The 24,467-nt window shown below is 42.4% G+C and overlaps 1 protein-coding gene across 4 annotated transcripts; it reads right to left on the minus strand.

Moving 5' to 3' along the window:
* Positions 1–1,570: 1,570 nt before the first annotated feature.
* On the minus strand, positions 1,571–23,243 carry IFT52 (intraflagellar transport 52). Of its 4 annotated transcripts, XM_019513027.1 has the most exons (15): positions 23,139–23,243; positions 22,636–22,708; positions 21,767–21,891; positions 20,583–20,670; positions 20,160–20,289; positions 19,040–19,115; positions 18,720–18,791; positions 17,697–17,823; positions 14,020–14,106; positions 12,684–12,752; positions 11,142–11,296; positions 10,289–10,376; positions 5,398–5,506; positions 4,480–4,625; positions 1,571–1,920 (listed from the first exon to the last, which is right to left on the minus strand). In XM_019513027.1, exons 2-15 carry the CDS (start codon positions 22,639–22,641, stop codon positions 1,873–1,875), a joined length of 1,326 nt encoding a protein of 441 aa, XP_019368572.1. In that variant the 5' UTR covers positions 22,642–22,708; positions 23,139–23,243; the 3' UTR covers positions 1,571–1,872. The 4 variants fall into 4 exon arrangements, with proteins under 4 accessions (XP_019368572.1, XP_019368569.1, XP_019368570.1 ...); XM_019513024.1 differs by lacking the exon at positions 22,636–22,708 and having other exon boundaries at positions 23,139–23,213; XM_019513025.1 differs by lacking the exon at positions 23,139–23,243 and having other exon boundaries at positions 22,636–22,928.
* Positions 23,244–24,467: the final 1,224 nt, after the last annotated feature.

The raw sequence follows: 24,467 nt of genomic DNA on the forward strand, positions 1-24,467 counted from the left end.
CTAAACCACTGTCATATGTACAAGTGGCACTGGTCTACAACTTGCAACCATTTAGATTGAAATACGCAAAGGCATTTTTGCTCATTCTTACTGTACAAAAGCCATGGTGGATGCAGAGATCCACAACAGAGATAGGGAAGGACAAATCCTAGTTATGGTGCTGGTTACACACACTGACCCCTCAGCTGCCTTGCTTCTAACACATGTTGTTATAACATCAAGAACACGCAGCAAAACAAGTCTGAGAAGTTTTGCAAAAAAAATAAGTTATTTAGTCTTTAACTGTAAACACAAAAGGATAGTACAGGCTGCATGGATAAGTAGCAACTAGAACCTGCATTAACTTGCTGGGTGGGATTGATACAGATTTGGAAACACTACGTTTATTGTGTAAACATTCACAGGGAACATACAAGTTGGTGCATCTGAGTGAGAGGAGTAATTTTAAACAAAAACCAGAGCAGCCAGATGATAACTTTTGGGCAGATCAGCTTTTTCTATTTACCTTTTCACTATTGCCAGTGCAACAGAGTTAGGACATTAGATTGTATGCATCTTAATGCAACTGTAGAACTTTTAGATGGTTTTACTGTTTATAAAAAAAGAAATCTAAGAGCTATATTCCAAATGACATAAGCAAGTACAAATCTTTGGAATCAATGAAGTTGCATACACTTCTTCCCAGCAGTGTATAACATGCATCTGCATGCCATCAACATGCTAGATGCTTGGGGAAGGAAGAATAGATCCCTTCACCCTAGAAATGCAATGTCACTGCTGTTTTAGCACCCCTGCATTCTAACATGTTTTGGAGAAGATGAAAAAAAGTTTTTTCAAGAAGATAAAAGGAATGTTTGTTAGAAGTGACTTCAAAGGTAAAGGGATGGCAGAGTTGGACAGAAAGCTGGTGCCAGAGAAAAGAGGCCGCATTTCTTTTCTTTCTTCAAGTCTTCCATAATTACAGCAGTGGCTTTCTGCCTCAGATGCATACAATTCTCAATTATTCTAACAAGTGCAATGTGAAGTTAAAAACATAGCTAAGAAAAATGAATGTCCTTACCCCAACAGAAACAGTGGCACAGTGTGTTGTTCATATTACAAGAATATTTATTATCTCATTCCTTTTCCACATTCATGCTCTTGGTTTTCTACACATACTAAAATTGTGCATTTCTAATGAACCAGTCAACTTCACTTTCCTTTCATTGCTCATTCACTAGTTCACTGTCACAATGACTAGTTGGTGAATAGCCCAAAGACCGAATAAATCCATAAATAAATACATACCAGGGACCATTTTTTTTTCTTTTTTTTGTTCAAATACTTGAGGCTGCCTCAGGGTGGTAGATTACCATATTGTATATGAATTGTATGAGTTCTGGTTCGAAGTCTATTTATGGCTACATATGCTGCTCCTCAGCTCAAAAAGTGCAACAGAAGCACAAGCATGTGATCTTTTCTACAGTGCAATTAGGAATGCAAGCATTTGTAAACAACATAAAGGTCCTGTATCCAAACAGACTCCAGAAGTAAATATCAGAGACAGGAAAATAAATACAAGAGGCAGAAATAGGACTTAAAAGAAGATTTTGTTTAACATAAGAGACTATTTCAATGATTAAAAAATTACAGCTTCAATAAAAAGGAGTAGAAAAAAGATTAAATAAGGAATGTTTGTTTTCTATAAAAGGTTCTGGAAAGCAAGTGCTATTTATAAGACAATTTTTCATTTAACATTAAAAAGTATCATTTTTAGACATTACACATATTTACAGGAGTTCACAACAGACAGAAACAGTAAATTTACAATGGAAAGCACAGGTACATATTTTTGCTAAGATCTCCCTCTTTCACTGATGGGAAAAGCCAGCTTCAGTAACCACTCTGGAATCCAGCTTCACTTGTGTCAATATCATGTTCCTTAATGAGGAGGAAAATAGTTAAAAGGACATTTAATACAAGGTAAGAGTTGGATGCACTAAAGCAGAGGCATCAAACTCACGCTGTCCCCCAAACCAGATCCAACCACAAGGCTGCTTGCAGGTTGGATTGGGATGCAGAGCCAGCAATGGCAGTAGGAGTTAACAGAGCTATTACTGGTCCCCACACCACCATCCCAAACATGCATTCCCAGTGAAGCTCCCACCCATGGACTTGGGCAGCAGGCCCCACCCCAGCTTGTCCTGCGCCTCCTCTACCAGCCCTGTGGGCCTCAGATACAGGCTGTAAGCCTTACATTTGACACCCCTGCTCTAAAGGTTTATTTTACCTTTACAAACGTAGATTTGGACTACACCTTACTGAAAGAACTGAGAAACTGACTCAGGAGTCCTGAACTTGATATACACAATTATCAAAAATGCAGTATTCTCAATTGCTAACAACTCTGGTGTGAAATCTGCATTACCACATTCAGGGTTCATCCGTTACTTGCACATAAATCACAATCAATAACCAGTACTTGGCAGAAACATCCTGTATGGTTTGTGTGCTATATCTAGTGGTTTGAGTGCTTAATTCCTTTAAAAACCACTGCAGATCCACAAACAAGGGGCTTGCATAAAGCCAACCATTGTAGGGGAAATCCTGTCTTCCCAACCTATGCACATTAAAACTATTTCCATGTGTCAAATCAAATAATAATTAGTTTGTGGACCATACAAATGAAAACTACAGATACTAGAAATACTACACACACTGCAACTCAGCCATGCCATTATTTAGCAGGTGTCCAAAAAAAATTTCTAACAATGGGATGCACGACAAAATATATCACAGTATTAAGGCTGTGCAAAATTTTGCCCAGTGTTTCATTTCGAAGCTGTTTCAATGCGTTTTGAGCTCGAAACAGTGAAATCAAAAAGAAACAAAAGCTTTTGAAACAGCTTTGAAATGAAACAAGGGAAGTCAAAAAGTTTCAAAAGTTTCAAAACGTTTCAAGTTTCGAAGCCAGGCTTACTGGCTTCAGAGCCAGTCCCAGCCAGCAGCACCCAGCCTCTCTCCTCTGGCAGGCAGATCGGGGGCTCGCCCACACCCCCAGGAGGGCTGCAGGGGCTGTGCCAGAGTCCTCCCAGGGCTGCAGCCCCCAATCTGCCTGCCAGATGACAGCGCCAGGAAGATCGGTGCTGGTGTTGGCCCCAGGCAAGCAGCACCTGACTCCTGTCACCCAGCAGGCAGATCAGGTGCATGCACACCCAAGAGGACTCCAGCACAGCCCCCACAGTCCTCCCAGGGATGCCAGCAGGCCCCCAATCTGCCTGCTGGCTGACAGGAGCGGGGTGCTGCCACCTGAGGCCAGCAAGGCCGGGGCAGATCAGCTCATGCGGGGACCTGCCACCCCGATTCCAGAGCAGAGGAGGGTCCCCACACGAGCTGATCTGCCCCGGGCTCCGCACACTCCTGGAGCCAGCTCTGGTATGGGCAGGGCAGATCAGCTGTTGTGGGGACCCTCTCCCATCCCAAGATCGGGGTGGCAGGTCCCCACGAGCCGATCTGCCCTGGCCCTGCTGGCCCAAGGAGGCAGCACTCAGTTCCTGTCAGCTGGCAGGCAGATTGGGGGACCGCTGGCACCCCCGGGAGGGCTGCGGGGGCTGTGCCAGAGTCCTCTTGGGGGTGTGTGCCCTCAATCTGCCTGCTGGCTAACAGGAGCCAGGTGCTGCCACCTGGGGCCAGCAGCAGCACCAGTCTTCCTGGTGCTGGGTGTGGGCTGAGCCCAGCACCTGTCTTTCATCTGGCAGGCAGATTGGGGGCCCACACCCCCATGCACTCTGCAGGAGACCTGGAAGTGGACTGGAAATACTTCCGGGTCTGCCATCAAGTGTGTAAGGGACCCCCCCCATGCTCCCGTGGGACGCTCCATCCACCCCACCATCTCAGCATTCATGAGCCGTGCCTGGGACCTTGAGGTATATAGAAAAAACACATAAAGCTGTGTCTATGGCCAAATTGTCGAATCTCTCCGAATCAAATCAGAGGCGTCTGATTTGATTCAGAGAGAGATTAATGGGTCTCCTGATTCAATACAGATTCGGAGATTGAGGCACCAAATCAGGCCAAATTTCCTCCAAATCGAATCAGCATCCGAAGCTTCGCACAGCCCTAGTACTTAGCTAGCTTAGCCTGTTTTTCAAGCAAACTAATATCTCATTCAGAGCCAGTCTGGGTAGCTTTGCATGGCACTGCATTACAAATGTCTGTAAATGATGTTGTACAAAGTAAATAATAGCAAATAGAACAATGCTGGGTTTTGAAATGACAGACTACATGAATAGAGATGTGTAACAGGCTTCTTTGTAGACTACTTGTTGTTAGTAGTTAGGATCACATGTGCACATCTTGCTCACTACAGGACAAAATCTTCACTATATCAGAGTACCTTTTGCCCAAGACAAACATGATCACTTAACAGATGAAAATAAGGACCACAGCTGACACCACACTCTCTATTCATTAGTAGCTTAGTTACTAAAACAAGTATACCTGATTCAGCTTCTTGAACTCCACCACTTGGAAGAATATATGCTCCAGGATATGTTTTGCACCTTGCTGCTCCTTTGGGAGCTTGTTTGTTACACCCAAGATGTCACCACACTTTCTGACATAAAACTCTAGGTCATCTTCAGTACCTAATGAGGATCCACAGGAAGAGGCAGATAGGTCACATACACATGTGCACCAGTTGACTGAAGTTGCACTGCTCAACAATATTTGCAATTAAGCATTTCAGGAAATCAACAACTTGAATCAATGCCAGTGAAATGTCCGGATGCAGTTTTACAGCTTGCAACATATGATCCTGCTCCGAGATCCTGTTCTAAGATGTGCACAAAGGTTTTATAACCACCTCTACTTTAAAATGGAAACAAGATGCAAAATAATTCAGCTACATAGTTGTGCAGAATGATTTATGCATGAAATGTAAAGCAGGAAGCAGATGTAAGATAAGAGGCCTATTAAAATAAAAACTGTCAGTTGAGGTTAACAGCAGGCTCAGATATAGGTAATCATGAAAGGTCACTCCTACAGTTTGCTACTCAACAGTTTTTTAAAGTAAATTCCATCATAAATTAGTGAGGGGAACCAAGGACCCCATGAGCTACCTGGCCCAAACAATCACTCTCCTAGCTGCTGCAGATTTGAAGGTCATGTGCCTGGAATACAACTGGAAGAGAAAGAAAGAGGGGGTGCCCTGCACTATTGATGATTAACAGCTTAATAGCACTAGGTCATGCATGTAAGACGAGTGTAATCCATGGACCCCATATGCAAACAGCACTTCTAACCCTTGGTGAAATATTAATGGATTCCATAGCTCAGTTCCATGTGCTTACTGTATCAAAATAACAGGATTGCTGTACAAATATATACATCAAAAGTTAAAAACTTGGCCTGGCTTACACTTGTTTGTAATCTGCGCAAGACGGGCTCTCTCAGAGGAGAAAGTTTCATCTAAATCAAACAGGTCCAGACTGGGAGGAGGCAACTCTCTGAAAGCAGGCGGAAAAACCTGAAAGAAAAGATTTAGCGTAGGTTACTGCAAAGGGTTTTTCTTATATGCTACAGGTGACTAGGAAACAGCTTTTAGCTTGGATCCCAGGAAAGGTTTTTTGAAAGTCAAGGAGATGTCAAAATGCCACAAGAGACGGAATGCATTTGGAAAATTTCATTTGTATTTCATAAAAATAACTGAGTGTTCTATGGAGGTTTGGTTTCTAAAGCCTATATTTCCCCAAGAAACAACTGGAGCCAAGGTCTTCTGTGCCAAGCTCACTCTTCAAAACTGTGCTTGGACACACTACCTTATTAGCCACTATTCCCCAATATTGAAGCTGTTGGGAGTGCAGGACGGTGGATCAACTCATCTGGCAGATGCCTGGTGCAACTGGGACAACAATAAAGGAGACTTGCTCAAGATTGCAACCCGAAGCAAGGACTGACAGCCTACTACAGTATTTTGCCAAGCACAATCCATAGTCTTTCAAGGATTAAGAAAAAAAACAACACAATAGCGTGAAGGAGGTCCCTGACAGAAAAGTTAAGGACACCTATGTGTGACAGGTGACTCCAGCCCATCAACATACTACTGTCCGCATTCAAAAATGAGCAGTCAAAGTGGCAACATGGAATGTGAGAACTCTACATCAAATTGGAAATTGGACGTCAAGCCTGAAATGAAGACATTAAAGATCAATATTCTAGGTCTGTGAGAAACATGTTGGAAAGAGGCTGGAATTACTGTTTTAAAAGATGCAAAGATCATCCATTCAGGAAGTCAGATGCACGAAAGAGGAGCTGGATTAGTTTTGCATGAAGAAACCTCAAAATGTTTGCATAGTTTTTGGGCAATATCTGATAGTGATGCTCATGAAAATAACAGCTAAACCTTTCAACATACAAGTCTACGCACTGACAGCTGAAAGTGGGGAAGAGGACACTGATGGCTTCTACGAAGATCTTGATAAAGCAAAAAAGCAATACAAACCTCAAAAAGTCGTAATAGTGATGGGAGATCTAAATGCAAAAGTTGGTTGTGAACAAGTGGATAATATTGTTGGACCTCATGGACTTGGAGAGAAAAATGAAAGAGGAGAGAGATGGATTGATTGGTGTGTTGCAAACAATCAAGTCATTATGAACACATGGTTTGAACACCACCTGAGAAGGTATACATGTAAAGGTCCTAGAGATATATTAGAAACCAAATTGATTACATCACCATCAACAGAAGATTCAGAAATGTAGTTCACCAACTGAAAAAAAAACTTACCCAGCGGCTGACTGTGGAACTGATCGTGTACCTGTAGTATGCACCATCAAGCACAGGCAGGGGGAGAAAAAAATATTTTGGGGGACAGTGTGTGCATGCATGTGCACCCCCCCCACCCAGCAGATAAGTCTGTGGGAGAAGGGGCGAGGGGAGGAGGAAGGGCCATGATGGGGCAGAGGCAGGGGCAGGAGTGAATGGGGCCCCAGCTGGGCCAAGTCGTGGGATAATTGGAGCCTGGGCGGCTCATCCAGGGGCACAGGGAGGCTGCTGCTGCCATGTACACCCCAGCAGAGGTCTGGGGTGCATATACTCCCCCAATCTGTATGCCAGGCAGAAGTAGGCTGCCACTGCAAACTGGGCTCTGCACCCCACTGCCGCTGCCTTGAGACCCACGTGACGTCCTGTGCATCCTGCTGCCAGGCAGGCAAGGGGGGCCCAGCACAGCCCAGCAGCAGCATGCACATGGCATCACGCAGCTCCAGAAGCAATGGGGCGCAGAGCCCAGCACACAGTAGCAGTCTGCCTACGCCCCATGCACAGATCAGGGAGGGACATGCCCTCCAGGCCTCCACCAGGGTACACACAGCAGTAGAAGCCCCCCCACACCACTGAACGAGCTGCCTGGGCTCCGATCATCCCACAACCCAGCCCAGCCAGGGCCCCACTCACCCCACCCCCTGTCCCTGCCCCATTCCCTCCCTCAATGTGGGGGTCTCAATCTACCCCCTCCCCATCCCAGCTCCTGCCCCTTCACAGAAGAGACTGATACATGCCTGCCATGCTGGGCAGTGATCCACACAACAGGCTGCAATCCTGGCTGAGTGTGTGCCCCTCCCCACTCCTCATGCAGCCACCCAGAGCCCGCAAGTAGGCTGCCCTTTGGCCTTTTCCACTGCCCTGCATTTGGGGCCTAGCCCCATTAGCCCCAGCCTTCCACTGCCTATGCCATCAGGATAAGGTTGAGGAAACTTAAGAAACCAAAAGCACCAAAAAACTTGATTATTTAATTCTAATGGAAACAGGTCTAATTAAAGAAAGGTACGCAGTCGCAGTCAAGAATCATTTTCAAGAACTTGAAGATAAAGGAAATATGTCAAACTGGGAAATTGTGAAAGAAGCACTAGTTGAAACAGCCAAGGAGGTTATTCCATCAAAAGTAAGGCAAAAGAAACAAAGGGATGACTGAAGAAATCCTTGAATTTATGAAAGAAAGACGAAAACCTTGGAAGAGTATAAGAAACTGGACAAAAGAATTTGATCAATGGGCAATGAAGAAAAGGAAAAATGGTGTAATGAAAAATGTAGAGAGATAGAAAAACAGAAGGATAAATATGTTACATCAATGTATAGAAATATCAAAGACATCACAGACAAAGGAGGATGTACTGCTAAGGGATGTATAAAAGCCAAGAATGGTGATGTCATTATGGAGTGAGAAGAAGTAGTGAAAAAATGGACAGAGTATATTGAACAGTTATTCCATGACAGTCAAGAACAAAAGCCATTTTTAAGAAGAACATGGATGGTTTGAAAATTCTTCAGTTAGAGGTATGAACAGTTATCAACCAAATAAAAACTAATAAAGCTACAGGACGAGATGAGATAGAACAAATAAGATGTATGGAAGAGTCTGGTATAGAAAAGTTAACAACTGTTATCAGCAAGATTTATGAAAGCAGAGAAATACCCAAGGACCTCAGTAAACTGATCTTTATTGCACTCCCCAAAAGACCTAGAGTCACTGAATGTGAACTCCATCGAACCATCAGTTTAATGGGCCATGTGACAAAGATCCTATTAAAAGGTGATGATGTTGACAGCTCGAAGTAGAATAAGACCAGAGATTACAAAAGTTCAATGTGGTTTTGTGGAAGGTCAAGGTACAAGAAATGTTATCTTCATAGTACGAATGCTTTCAGACAGGGCAACAGAAATGGGGACCATTTTTATGTTTTATTGATTATACCAAAGCTTTTGATAGAGTTAAGCATGAGGAGTTAATGAATATGCTGGAAGAACTGGATATTGATGGTAAAGACTTGAGAATTTTAAGAAACCTCTACTGGAACCAAACTGCAGCAGTGAAGATACAAAATGAACTAAGTGATTTCATCCAAATCAAGAGAGGTGTGAGGCAAGACTGTTTTTTCACCTGACTTGTTCAACTTGTATAGTGAGAAAATACCGAGGGAGACTGAGAATTTACCAGGGCTGATCGCTGGCAGACAGAATTTGAACAAATTGCATTATGCTGATGACAGTCTTAATAGCCAATTCAGAAGAGAAGCTTCAAGGAATGTTAGATACAGTTGTTAGTGAAAGTGAGAAGAAGGGTTTAAGTATCAACTGTAGAAAAACAGAATGTATGATAATTACAAAGAAGAAAATCATTTCTGTATGCAACACTGAAGTGAAAAAGGAACAGATAAGGCAGGTCAATAAATGTAACTACTTGAGAAGCTAGATAACATCAAGATGGTAAATGTGATTATGAAATAAAAACATAGAATAGGGATGGCAAAAGACACATTTCTGAAAATGAAAAAGATATTGACAAATAATAAAATGTCTATGGGGATGAAGTTAAGAGTTTTGGATTGCTTGTTATACCAGTCCTCATGTATGCATCGGAATAGTGGACAAAATCACCAAGTATGGAAAAAAAAATTGAAGCAAGTGAGATGTGGTTCTCAAGATGCATCTTGAAGGTATGTTGGACAAGTCACACTTCAAATGAAGATATTTTGTTAAGAGTAGGCAGCAGGAGGAAGCTGCTGACTAACATCAAAAAGAGACAGTTGGAGTTTCTTGGACAGGTTATGAGGAAAGAGGAAACTGAAAGTCTGGTTGTAAATTGAAAGACTGAAGGAAGCAGAGCTCATGGAAGAGGGAGGTTGATATATGTCAAGTATATCTAAATGGATGAATGCATCGACACTGGAAATTTTGTATGGGTCAAAAAGAGAAGAGACATTCTTCCTTTGGTCTGACACTACTAAAGGAAAAATGGATAGAGTAAAAAGGACAATTCTTGCTGCTTCATTTTATAATTCCCCGCTGGGCTGTGGGAGCACTGAGGGTAGGATGGAAGCCTGACTGACTTCCTGAACCCAGGGAAATAGATAAGATACTAAGCCTTATGAAATAACACGTTTCATCTTCACACTGAGAAAGCTGGACACCACTAGTCACAGGAGTACACAGGAAGCAAGGAGATGTAAGAAAATTCTAGATGTATGGATTATTCAAAGCACAATATCAAGTAATGAGTTCTGCTGGCAGCTTTTTGTTTAATCCCTGTATGCACCTTGGAAGTGGTTCTCAAATCACAAGACTAGACTAAAGTCTAGTTCACAAGCCCAAAGAGAGGTCTACTTCTTAAAATGTAGGCTCTGGGGTGTACCAAGGTTCTCAAGAGCTTAATACTCTAGTTTCTTTAAAGTAAGGAGCTATGGAGATGATCAAGTTAAGCCACAAGCAGGAGGATAATCTTGGCTGTCAGTCGCATGTAAGATTACTCACAGCTGGTTGAAGTGCAGGTAGCGGAGTCTCAAACTGAGGCTGAATGAGCTGAAGAGGTTCATGCTTTACATTTAGCTGTTCATAAGATCTACAACACAGAAAAAGGCTAAGTCTAAAAGTAGGAAAAGATAATAGAATGAATGCTTAGCACCTGCCTATGTTACCTGCAACCTGGGAACTTGAAATTTCCACAGAATGCCAAGCTAAACACCCTGTTTGTGCAAAGAAATGTCACAGGATCTATAATGACTACAGTAATAACGTAACTTTAATCTCTATGACAACTATAAAGCTTCTAGAAAACAGGCAAGCATTCAATAAGGCAGTGATTCTCAACCACAGTGCCACAGTACCCTGGGGTCCCTTAAGATCCTCAAGGATGCCATACAATGTTAGCACTGTTAGGTGTACAAATGTGATTCACAAGATAAACCCAGAGATTTCAAAAAGGAATTCATAGTGTTAAAAACATTCTGACCTGTTGTAATATTTCTGAGTTCTCTGCAAGAGAAGAATTTCTCTAATACTTTTCTGTAGTAAAAAATGCATGAAAACTAAGAGCTGGCATTTTCTTGGGGGGGGGGAGGGGCCTGAAGCCTACTAAAGGGTGGCTTGTGTCTGGAAATGTTAAGAATCACTGCAATAAGACAAAGTCAGGCTGTCACATTTTTTGACCCATGGTATGTTTACACCCAAGTGTCCTAGGGTAACACTTCAGTGTATTTATCTGCAAAACACACTACAGTAATATTTTAATACATTAGGGTAATGAACACATTTTCCTTATTAAACATAGGCTTAAACATACCCCAAAAAAAGAAAACCAAAAAACCCACAATTCATGGCTACTGACTTGATCACTTTAGGAAGAGAAGCTGTATCCAGCTGATAAATAGACATATCAAAGAGTGTAGTGAAGTCTCGGGGATTCTCTTCTCCCTCTTGCAGACATACCCGCAGTCGCTCAGACAGCGTGGCTGTATCCGGAAGCATTGTATAGTCTGAAATCTGAACACCATAACATTGTTAGAAGTGAAGGGATTTTCATGTAGCTGAAGTTTTCTTTTCCTCGTTCTTTCTTGATGAGATTTAAGTGAAGAAACAAAAAATTAGCTTTAGCACATTTCCTCATGTGTTATTCATCATGCTACAGACCCTGGATTTGGTTTTAGGAGTGCTATGAAGTACTTGTTTTATGTAAAAACCATTTGATTTCTGTAAAAAGAAAGGGGGAAAATAATACATTAAAGCAAAGTTGTTGTAATAATCAGCATGAGCAAATACTTTACAGCTAAATTTATATATTTCAATTTTGCAGTAATAGCTGTCCTGCACCCTTGCTATTCCAAATAGCCTTACTTCTTTATGCAAAGACAGATGTGTGAACTCGTCACGCTAATCCTGCTCCCACTGCTGCAAGGATGATATATTTGAATTTCCATCAGGCTCTCACTTGTAAAGACAGAGTGAAGGCAGCTCACTCCTTATTCTGAATGAACAAAGACCACAGTTCCACCCTCCTGTACTTCAAGAACAAACAGATGCTTCACATATACCAGTATCACTGCTGTTCAAAGGTTTGCAAGCTTGTTAAATGAACGTTTCAAGAATAAATTGCATGTGTTGTTTACACAACACTTCTCTCTTCCCTTCTGCATGCAGGGTATTTTTAAATTAAGATAGAAGAAACATTTGTATACATCTTTTTTTTTTGTTTAAGAAAGGTTCCACAAACTTGTTAATTGGTTAATCTCTGCTTAGCTACAGACACGTGCTATTTGCTCCATGCTTACTTCTGAAGTAAAGGGTATAGCAAAAGAGCAGTTAAGGCACCCTGCTATAGACAAGAGTTCAAGTCCTACTCCAGCCTTGCACCAAAAGCTACCCCCAGCTGACAAAATTGTAACTGGGATCATCATGGTTATATGGACTGGGAAATCAAAAGGTGATTGGATGAGATGCTAGTCACATTACTCCTTTGTATGCCACTGCTGGCACAAACTAGCATGCCTTAACCAAGTTATCCCTCTGGATTGATGGGCTCACAAAGATCTTCAACACTTTAGAAGCTAAGTCTAAGCTCAGATGCCCAAGTTTCACACTGGAGCAGTCCAATTTTCAAAAATATTTAAACTAAACTAATGTATCTGGCATGAGGCATATTGAAAACATGCACCTCCATGATTGAAGTTTTATACTAAATCACAGTCCAAATAATAATGAATCCTAATCTATTAATTTTTATGCCACACATACCCCCTCCCCCAACAATCTTGAAAAGCAAGGTAAGTAATAACATTGATATAGTCTTTAGTTATGGTGTACCAGGCAGATCCTTCAGTTAAACCAACCCTGCTGGATTAAAAGATAATTTACTAAACCACATCTCTCTTACCTCTGGGTCCTCTGCATCAATCTGGTTTAAATGGAGGTCTGATGTTGTAAGCCACTGGAAAAGTACATCCTGAGGAAACACAGAGCAGGGTTTCTGGAGTATCTGAATAATTTACTATAATGTTAAACAATTAAATTCCTTACCAAATCTGACTGATGAAAAATACTAGAAGAGAAGGAGTAAACATGAAAGAACTCCAACATAACAGTGAAGTATATCAGAACAAAATAGGTAATAGGAACACAGATCGTGTTTACTTATAGAAACATATCAAGGCTTGCATACTGCAGATATACAAAATTTGCAGTATTCTACAGATATCGTGCAAGGCATGAGAACAAAGACAATTTAGTTCGCCTGAAAAATGTAAATTTCCAGAAATCCATAAATGCTTTTAAAGATGGTTCTGATAACCGGCAAACAATTTTTGACTTGTACTTTTATAAAGAATTCTTGCATAGTATATACTATAAGCTACAGTACTGGAAAAGGACCCTGAGGAAAAGCTACTGATGTAAGCGATTGCAAGTCCAGGAACTACATACGAGTTGCACTTATTTAGGAAAGGTTGATTTGAAATTACATCCTCAACAAGTTTGAACAGCAACGCAAACAGGACAGTTCTCAAATGGTCTAGAATTTCATCAGTCAGTCAGAATTATTCCTTTAACTATAAACATGTTCAAAAAGACAGGAAGACATAAATAGCCCTATATCAAAACCCATACAGATGAAAGAACATCCGAACTACCCTTTACCTTATACATCAGGTAAAATGATGCGTCTGTCCACTACTTAAAACATGGGAATGATAGTAAGAAGACCAAGTATTCAAATATCTTTTTTCACATGAACACAAACATGTCATTCAACTTCTGTGAATCCCCAACTCACTTAAATCAACACCCCCCTTTTTACAGATGAAGATATATATGTACTTTTGTAAAAACATTTTACAATTCTTAGGTGAAAGCAGCTATAAAGTGGAAAGCATTACTGATCATGATGCCACATTTTAACTGTAGGTAGTTTCTAGCTAAGTAATTACCCTAAAAATATTACATATTTAAAAAAAAAAAAAAAGAAGAGGAAAAAATTCAGAGGGCAAAGGTTACTAAAGTTTTCCAGAGTTCTGCCAGACAAAGAATACATTTTTGAGGCACCTAACTCACTATTTTTACCTGTAGAAATTTCTATCATATATGCATCTCCATCTCTTAATTATTTTATAGCAGTGCTAGTATCCAGTCTCTGGAAACAAACTGCAACTCTTGACTGTTCTTGTTAATGCTATAAAATACCTGTAAGTCATTAAAGTATATTTTTAAACATTTACCATGATCTTGCTGTTCTCTTCTTTATCCAAATACTGATCACTGAACATGTGCCAAGATCCCAAAACTGCCAGTTTTCCACCTCGGTTCTGTTAACAAAATTAATACATCAAAAAAATTTTCCAGAACAATTTTTTGAGGGAATTGTTACTCTAGTCTAAATTATTCAGATATTTAATTAAAGGAAAATCTAAGGAAGACATAGTCTTACATGTGCAGCATTAATATAAAATAAATATATTCCTTTAACTAATTTCTTTCTAATTAAAAGTAGTACTGATCTTCAGTTATAAAAACTAAATATTTGGCAGACTACCCACAAATCAGAGCAACAGATAGGATTGCATCAACTAGAAGTGAACTGTATGCATCTCATTGCAATTTTGGCCCCTTTCTTAGGGAGGGAGGGAGAGAGAGAGATGACATTTTCTTCAATATGGTAAGAGAGACTCTTAAGTGATTCTTAAGTAAAAGAACTAATTTCTTTAAGCTCTTTCTTAAGCATTTCACAGTCTGAACCTGTGAGTGATGCAGCATCATTTTTATAGCCCCAAGCTAGCTAACGAAGGTAATTTTTGCTTTTCATAAAAAGAGTTTCAAAAGATACAACCAAACTTATTTAACTAGCTGAATTAAAAATGTCAGATGAAGAAATAACTACATTATTCCCTACAAAAAGATTCCCCACCTCTCTCCCCCACAGACACACATGAGAAATAGCATTATTTGCTGGCACCAAATCTTAAATTCATAGGAAATGATACAAGCATACAACTGTGGTTGCAAAGATCTTAGAGGTGCTTCAGATAGGGCTCCAGCATTCTTAGACTGAATAAAGAATAAGCATAATGGTCTAATTTAGAGGTGCACCGATACATTGGTCCATATCATATCGGAACCAACAAAAGGAAAATTGAGATTATCGACAATCAGAATTTTTTGGCTGATGTGGCTAATAATGTCTCCAATAAATGCCACGTGCACGCATGCAACTGCAGCATGCATACAGCCAGCCTGGCAGCTTGGACAGCAGCATCCAGCTGGTAAGTCTGTTGGGGAAGACAGGCGTGGGGGGGCAGACTGAGGCCCCCTCAGTGAGGGAGGGTATGAGGCTGGAGCAGGTGCTTCACAGCTGGGGCAGTGTACAGGACTGACCTGCAGGCAGCTCGTCCAAAGGGGGAGGCAGCTCCCACCGCTCGGTACACCCCCAGGGAACCATGGGGGGCATGTGCCCCCCCGGATTTGTGCACGGGGCGAGGTCAGACTGCCACTGCTGGCTGAGGCCAGGCTCAGGGTGGGCAGTGGCAGTGTTGGGAGTGGGGACTACAGAGGGGTTGTGGGGAGGTTGTAGCCACCCCAAAAATTTGCTGTAGCCCTCCCTTCCCAGCACTGCTGCCGGCCTCAAGTGCAGACTGGCTCAATCCTCCCCACCCCCCCCACCTCGGTCAGGAAGAGCCTGGCACTAACCCCAGCCCCAGCCTGCAGAGGCAGCCTGTTCTTGCCCACACACAGATCCAGGGGGCACACACTGCTCATAGCTCCCCCAGAAGTGTGCCAAGCAGCAGGAACTGCCGCTGCACGTTCCCCAGATGAGCTGCTCATGGCTCTGTCCCAGCCCCATCTCAGCTGTGCAGAACCTGCCCATGCCTCAGCCCTACTCCCTCCCCCTCACCACAGGGGCCTTGATCTGCCCCCTCCCACCCCTTCCCCCCAGTGGACTTACCAGCCAGATGTTGCTCTGCAAGCTGCCAGGCTGCATATCAACAATCAATCGGTATCAGCTGATATGGCTCGTTAATAATCAGACATCCGTATCGGCCCAAAAAACCCTTTATTAGTGCACCCCTAGTCTACTTTTCATACAAATGGAAAAGTTCTACTTCCTATTTACAGCTACAGCTTAGTATGAGACCCCAGTAAGCTAAAAACAAAGAAAGTAGCTTTTTACTGCACAGCACTGCAGCAGGATAGCATCCTCTTCCTCTACTGTTTCTTTTCCAGCTAAGTTTACCTACTGCCATTCTTTATCCTACCTCATTTCTCTCAAACATATTATGTATTTTCTTTCTAATCCTTTTCTCTGCCCTAACAGAAATTCTACCATTATCTTCAGCTTCCAGCATTTTACCTATAATTTCCTCCAACTACATGAAAGCAAGAGATGCCCAATTAAAGGTTGATTCTCCACATCAGGTATTCATGGTATTTTATTGTAGCAAGAACAGAATGACTTGAACTCTGATGCAAAGAAGTTTCCCCATTTTAGGAAAAGCAGACAATGTTTATAAAACTAGGGCAGCTTTGTGCCTTTCCTGTCTCACTCATGCACTGAAATCAGATCACATACACAAATAACGAATTAGATGCATCTGCATACAATTTTGGTCTAGACATGTAACTGAAAATCTAAATCAGTTTAAGAGAGCATCAGATTAGCAACTTTTCATATAAAAACTAAGTTTTCACTAAATCAGGTACTAAGGCACTTACATATTCAGGGATAATTAGAGATTATTTTCACTTTTTTAAAAATATAAAGCCTTTAAAATACATTACTCGCTTATGTCCCATTAACTTTGTAACAGGAACAGGCTAGCAACCACTGTATTTAAATTCATTCTTTCAATTTGGTTTCTCTGGCCACTACAGAGAATCTGAGATTTTCTTCCATGTTGCAATTGTTAGATTTCAATTATTAATGACATATGACAAACAAGACAGATGTAAAGATAAATTCTTTAAGTTTTAATCTATAGCACAGCTTGATTATTTTACTTATCAGGTGGGAAACATCTCCCCAAACTGGTACAGGAAAACAGATCAGAACACAGCTAAACAGTAGCAGTGTTGAAACAAAGCTGTACCCAGTGAAGTTCAGATACCTTTATGTGATTTGATTAACATATTGCACGTGTGTATGTCTGTTACCTGTGAAGATTATCACAAGTGCATTCTTTTGCTCCATGCATGCATGTCAGGAGATAATAGGTAAGAAAATTATCATGATTTTGCTTGCTGTGACAGCTGTGGACTGTCATTTGGAAAATGCTGTCTCAGTTTCACTCAACCTTAGATGGGTAGCAACTCTGTAATCATAATCATATAATCTTTATATACTTATATTGCCTAAGTGATGGGGCCTGTTTTATACAACATGTGCATAATTTTGGATATGAACATGCAACACATTTACTATAGAGTAAACTTGACTTTACTCTGTAGTGAAAATGAAGCAGACATATAATGCACAGCCTTAGTGTAAGATACTCCAATCCTGGGTAAGTTATGTCTCAAAGTGAGAATTACTATACACCATTGTACTATTATGTCTGGTTATCAAATCAATTTTAAAAGGAATGCACTTTGCTCAGTGCAAACTAGCATGCTTGCTACAGTGCCAGATGACTCATAAAGCAGCACTGTAACACGATAGCACTGTCTACTGCAGGTACCCAACTTAGGAGATCTAGTGGGGTGTCCATGCCCAATTGCTAAGCAAATCACTACAGAATACTATCTAAGGTAAATTACTTCATACTTCACACTGTGTCTGCATTCTTTGTGAACATTTGGGGAGGAGTCTCTAGGTAAATAAGATGTCAAATAAAAATTAGATTGTTAAAAAGTATCAGAATTACTTTACTGAGGAATGACTCATTTATTTCATCCAACACTGTACCTTATGCTGGTAAAAAGCCAGAATGGGTCTATTTAGTGGAAAGCATACAGACCCCGTGGACAGAACAGCCACTGCTGGTTTCATCACATTCAGAGTGGCACCAAATGGATACACAAAAGTGAGAGCTCTGCAAAAAAAAGTAAGAATTTTACTACAATAAAATCTCTGCTATTCAGCATTTAAGTAACCAGAAATTCTATTAACTCGAATTTCCGGCTGGCCAGATGCAGAGCAGGGGCAGGCAAAAGGTTGCGGGCGGCAGTAGCCACTGCCACCCACCACCCTGTGCTGACACCGCTCCACATGCAGCCGTTGCCTCCCTCCCCCCCCCCCCCCCACATGCAGCTGCCGCTGCCACCCACCACCCTGCACTACCACTGCTCCATGGGCCGCCACCATCGCACACCCCTCCCCATGCAGCAGCCACCCCCTTTCCCATCCGCTCTCTGTTTTGGAATTTTTACATAACCAGCAATCCCCTTAGCCCGGAGACACCAGATAACAGAGATTTTACTGTAATGTCTTCAGTATTAAACAGGCTGAGGCTAAGATTTTGAATGCATGCTTTGGAAACATGTACAAATCCAGATCAGTCTATACAAACTCTAACTTGCAGTTGTGTTTCAGGTATGCTGTATGTTCACAAAAGCACATTATTTAAAATCTTGGTGAACATGACAAGATGTTGCCCTCCAAATTTTTCAGGCTGAAATTCTTAGTAAGTAGCTGTGTACGATTTTGGTTATCTTTTATGTACTATGCCCAAGACAGCACTGGATAGGAGGAACAGTTAGGTCTCCCTTCAGAATCCATCCTTGTTTCTTCTTGATGAGCTGGCACATACCAATGAAGAAATCCTCCCTTTTAGTCATGAAGCTTGAGGAACAAGAAGCCGACACTCAGACATGAATCTCACATCTGACAAACCACTGCCACTTTGCCTACTGTGCCAGTAATATAACAACACTTCAGGCTCACACTCAATCTTTCCTCTGAAGAGGCTGATGTGGGAAAGATACTTACTGAGAGTTATTTGCACTGCTATCTTCATCTATTATCCCAGGTACTGCTTTCCCTGCAGCTCTGCTGATTTCCCTGAGATGGCAATCAATGAAAGACCAATGAAAACGCCACAGATTTACAGCAGCACTATTTACAAGTTTACATCCTGTAAGAACAGTGAAGCAGTGGAACAAATTGCCGAAGAGAGCCATGGAATCTCAAGCATTGATTCTTTATAGGTGATTTAGAAATAGTTTTCCTGTATTCATGCAGGGGATTAAACCAAATGTCCCTCAAGATCCCATCCAACCCTACTATTGTGTGATCCTCAGAACAATTACCTATTCAAAACTCCATTAGAAACCAGGGCTTCTTTAGGGTGGAAGTACTTGTAATATACATTTCTCACTACAGCATCTGGAAGAAAGGAAAAAGCATTAAATCTTTTTTTTTTTATCTTTAAAATGTAATCTCCTCCCTTCCATGGAGGAAGCACATTTAGTGCTTAGAACATGAGGCAGACTAAGGAGACACAAGTTCACTTGTTGATACTTATAATATTTCTTTTTAATGCCATTTTAATCCTAGGGCTGGTTTGGTTCCAAGCATAAATTAAAACAGCCTTAACCTGGTGCCTGTTTTTGGACCTGCAGATTTGGACCTTCAAATAATTTTGGAAACACTCATCTACAGGCTCAAATGAAAATATGTAGATATCTACAATCATATGTGTACATGTCTTCTCCTGAACCTGCAATTTCCTGCAAGTGCAAACAGGATCACTAGTTTAAAATCATAATCTAGTCTTACAGGTTCAAGCTCTCTTTACATGCCTTAGAAGTTACCTAAAGTATGTTGAACTTATCTGATATAAGAATGTGAACTAGAACACCCAACATCGACCCATCATTAAAAAAATGAAAAATGCCTCATTTGGTGAGAATACACTGCTTCTGATATCTCCGGAACCATTAGATAAAATTTTACTCAGTAGCTCAAAAAGAAAAAAAAAAAAAATCACTGTTGGATTGAAAATAAGTATTAATTCAGCTCTCAGAGAACCCTTTTTTCCCCAACAAGATATAAATACTTATAACAACATGTCCCATCATCTACCATGAATTACAAGTGAAATTCTAATAACCCACTAAGTAGCTTGCGACTGTGAAAATCCATTTATGCTGGTATTAACATGTATCAATAATTACTTTTCAACTACCTGATGTGCTAAATAGATGGAAATGTGTTGGGGATTATAAAATTATTCCATATACAAAAAGTCTTTGGCCAGGCTTCAGTTTCATTCTGCATTACAATAAAAATATGGATTTCAAAACCTAAAACATGTTCAAATATTACACTAAACTATTTTTTTTTATAGGAAACTATCTACAGATAGTAGAAATATTCCAAAGGTTTTGCCAGCAAGGGGTAAAAAAAGACTGGAATAAACTCAGTTACCATTATTGACCATGATCCCATACTCTTCTAGCAAGAAGTTAATATTGGTGTCATATCGGGATTCACCACCTTCTCCCAGCATCACCAGGATATCCCCACCCTCTTCCAGGAATTTCTTCAGAACCCCAAACTAAACAATAAGATAGAAACACAGGAATACAATCAGGCAGCTAAGAACAGTACTCAAAAAGACTGTAAAGAAATGAGCAAGGTATCTAGTTTTAATTATTTGAAATCAGCTTGATCCTGCAAAAAAGCATTCAAATCTAAACACATGTAAAACAAGATTTCCAAACTACAGTGCTATCATATAATGCTGTATGTCATCTACTCAAGTTTCTTTCTAGGCAAAAAATAACTGGAAAAATAACTAGTATGCAAATCACTTTTGTCTTTTCCTCCTCCTTTCTACGTGTTTCTCACCTCAGCTGCGGTGAATTTCTCTCTGGGCCCTGCTGTAATCCACAATTTTACCCCCATCAGCTTCTCAGATGTGATCTCATCTTTTAAACTATAAATAGATTAATTAAAACATGTTACATAGTAATTTTATACATAGTTCATGAATGAGTCATTAACTGCAGTTTATTTTAAAAGCAAAGGAACACTTCAGTTGATTTATGCTTTTTTACTCTTATTTTAAAAAGAGGTGCCGGATCACCGGATCAGTCCAATATAAGGAAAATTGACAGTCTTGGAAATAGTCTTTGCCTGATGTGACCAATAATTTAGCCGATAAATGCCCTGTGCATGCGCGCAGCTGCAGCACAGCATGTAGGCGGCGAGGAGCTGCAGCCCCCCTGTAACTCCCTCCCACCGCTGCCAGTCCCAGCCCAGTCCCCTGCCAGGAACATCCCAGCACAGCCCCACCCCAGCGGCAGCCCACCTGGCCCCACATGCAGATCTGGGGGCACACACCAGCCATGCCCTCCCAGGATGCATGCAGCAGTGGGAGCCGGCCCCTCTCCCCACACCTCTCAGATGAGCTGCAGCTCCATCCCATGCCCCACCCCAGCTGTGCAGTACCTGCCCCAGCCCAACTCCTTCCCTCACTGCAGGGGCCTCTATCTGCCCCCTACTCCCTCCCCCCTTCCACCACAACAGACTTACTAGCTGGACACTGCTCTTCAAGCTTCCAGGCTGTGTATCAGAAATCAGATCGGTAATGGCCGATATGCCTCCTTAAAAGTCGGCTATCAGTATCAGCCCCCCAAAAAATCCAATGCACCCGTAATTTTAAGCTTAATATTTTTTTACTGCAGAATAGTAACAGCAAATCTTAATTCAATATGAAGGCAAATAAGCATTCTAAAAAAAAACAACCAGTGGGATAGCCTCAGAGATTGCGTAAACTTACAAAGCCCAGTATCTGAAAGTTCAATTAAAGACCTTCAAAGCCACCCCACAGCAGAGCTACAGGTTAATGCTCTTCTGATTTGCTATGAATATCCACAAACATCAATATATTATGAAGTACCTCAAATGTCATCATAAAAATGGTCTCAACTGCACTGACCTTACTTTACAAGTAACTTACTACATATATCAGTTTCACCTTTATGCATCCTAGAAGCTACAAGGAGTGAAAAAGAAAGCCAATTCCTCACCTCTGTATCTTCCAATTACTGCGAAGCCTTTTCTGTAAAGACTTAAAACCACTGTTGACAGTAAAAATCTCTTTTTTGGATGCATTGAAGACAATGATGTTCCGAGGATCTCTCTCCATAGTAACCTTGAGAATGAATGCAAAAAACAGAGCAAAAGCAAAAATATACTATTTCATACCGGCAAACTTTGTGTAAAGAACAAGCAGATTCTTCATGACTGTGAACAAGGAACACATACAGGCACATGCAGGTATGCAATGTGTCAGTGCAGGAATGGCATATCTGTACTAAAAGAATTAGGCTAGGATTTTCTGTTGTTGTTAAAAGTTTACTACAGCATTCTGTAGACAAACACATAAAATCATCACACAACAGCCAGCCAGGCAAACACCCCAAGAAGTATACAAATATACAAGACTTCCCATTTTATTTCTTCAATAGCCTTAATTAAAAATGTAATTAGATTCACTAGTATTCTGTATTGGAAAAAAAAAATCACAAAAACAGGCTTTCAGTCTAATGCTATTCCTTTGTAGTTTTCAATGACTGAAATCTAATGAATGATTGAGAGGGTGCTGCTCTAAATTTTTGGGAACCAGGACCCTTTTTGTTTTCCATAAAAGTTAACCACACTTCTGACATTTTATAACAACAAGAACATCAGAGCAGCTCTACATACAAAGGCAAAAATACCTGCGTGTGGTCTACCTTTGGGCTCTTACTCATATAGCTGCTATAATGGCTTGTTACAGGTTTTATATTTTTTTTCTAGTTTGAAAAAGACCGTAGAGTATCAGCGGGCCTGAACTAGAGGGATCCTCTCAGCCATGCTCATAAACACATGTGCAAACTTCTTGTTATTCACATACCCCCATTCAATGTCATCTCAGGGCAGGAAGTGGAGACCACCTAAAGGATGAAGGTGGCTTGTCAGCAGGTGCCCTAGACAATGAGGAGAGGTTTGTGCAGAGGCCGTTTCTAGAGACCCTGCAATGGCAGAGAAATGCCAGGCTACAGCGCAGGTTTCTCAAAGCGCGGCAGACCAGCATCCCCGAGGGACCGCACAGCGGCCCCGATGCGAGTCGCCCCTGCTGCTGCCACCACGACCCGCGCGGGCGTCCAGGGATCACGGGGCCGCCTAGAATCTGCCCTAAGCCCGGCACGGCCTGGGCAGCACGCCGGGAGCCGGGGGGTGCGGGGCAGCACGGAGGCCCCCGAGCAGTCCCGGCCTGGGCCCCGCACACCAGGCCCTGCTGTCACCACTGCAGCGCCGGGCACGCCGGAGGGAGCCCGCTTCCGTGCACCCGAGGCGGTGACCCGCTGAGCCCACGCAAGGGGGCGACCCCAACCCGGCGCTGCAGACAGACGGTACCTGCGGAGTCAGCACCATACTCCGGCCCCGCCAGGTTCGGTAACTAAGGGCCGCCCTCAGCCTAGCAACCCACCGTCCCACTCAGTGCGCATGCGCCTGCACACGGGCGAAGCGCTCCGTGAAGTACGGGGGGCAGTACGAGTCAAACAAGCTCCGGCCTCGAGTGGTGCCCGAGGGCCCGCTTCGAACGATGACGTCAGATGCTCCGCCTCTACCTTCCCCAATCTTGCCGCGCTGCCCGGGCTCCTACCAGTCTCTAGAGCAGTGGTCTCCGAAGTGGGGTGTGCAAGACGATCCATTGGGGCGCGGGAAGACATATTAGAACTTATATTTATATAAATATACATATATTGTGGATGCGTGCTCCAAAATTTTTTACTGATAGGGGTGCACGAACAAAAAAGTTGGAGACCGCTGCTCTAGAGGAAAGGGGGGTTGGGGCCTCCTTGGCCCGTACCAAGGCAGAGACGGGTGGGGAACGCACGGATGTTCCCGCTTGGCGCGGGGCTACTGCACATGCATGGGCAGGGCGGTTGGGGGGGAGCAGCTGGGCCCACTTCAACCAAGAGGAGTTGGAGCACGTTTACTTCGGTACAAACCCCTGCTTCATCTGTCCAGGATAAAGTTGGGTACGTTGAAACCTTATGCAGGGCCGTGCCCCACCCCCTCTTTCCGTCTCTGGCACCAGCCTCCCCAGAGCACAACACAACCCAGAGAAGAGGCCCTTGGGCCCGCTGCAGAAACAGTGAGACTAATACAAGGAGGCCGCCCCATCAAATCCCAGATGCCTTTCTCCTCCCCGCAGCCAAGCAGCTTTAAGGCACAGCACATAACAACAACTCGCTTTAGAACTTGGCAGTTTTCTGGGTGCTTGCAGATCCACCTTGGTTTCAATAAAGCTGGGAGGCTGCCTTCAAAAACAAAGGGAGCAACTGCCTACTGCTCTGAGCCCAGCAAGGGGGACCTGATGTAGCCAACAGCTGCCCGCATGGACGGGGAAGCTCTGCGCAGGCCCTGAAGCGGACGTGGGATTGTGCCTCATGCAATAATCGAGTGCTAGGACATGCTGGTTCTGCAGCTTGTTTTCAGAGAGGAACTGCCAAGTACTAACAGAACCCAGCTTTGAGCAATGAAAGCTTTCCCCCTTCCTTTCAAGGAGTGGTACATTATTATAAGAGTACAACAGGCCAATCCAGCCAGCCATGGTCCAGCTCCCTCTTTTAACTTTTAATTGGGAACCGCTGTGCACATTACATCCCTCAGTTGCAAGCTGAGGCAAGAGGAATCTTTACAGCCTTCTCAACCCTTTATAGGCAGCCCAGGACTGAG

This window comes from Gavialis gangeticus, unplaced genomic scaffold, assembly GCF_001723915.1.
Source record: "Gavialis gangeticus isolate Ggan-Ray unplaced genomic scaffold, GavGan_comp1, whole genome shotgun sequence".
Taxonomy (NCBI): Eukaryota; Metazoa; Chordata; order Crocodylia; family Gavialidae; genus Gavialis; species Gavialis gangeticus.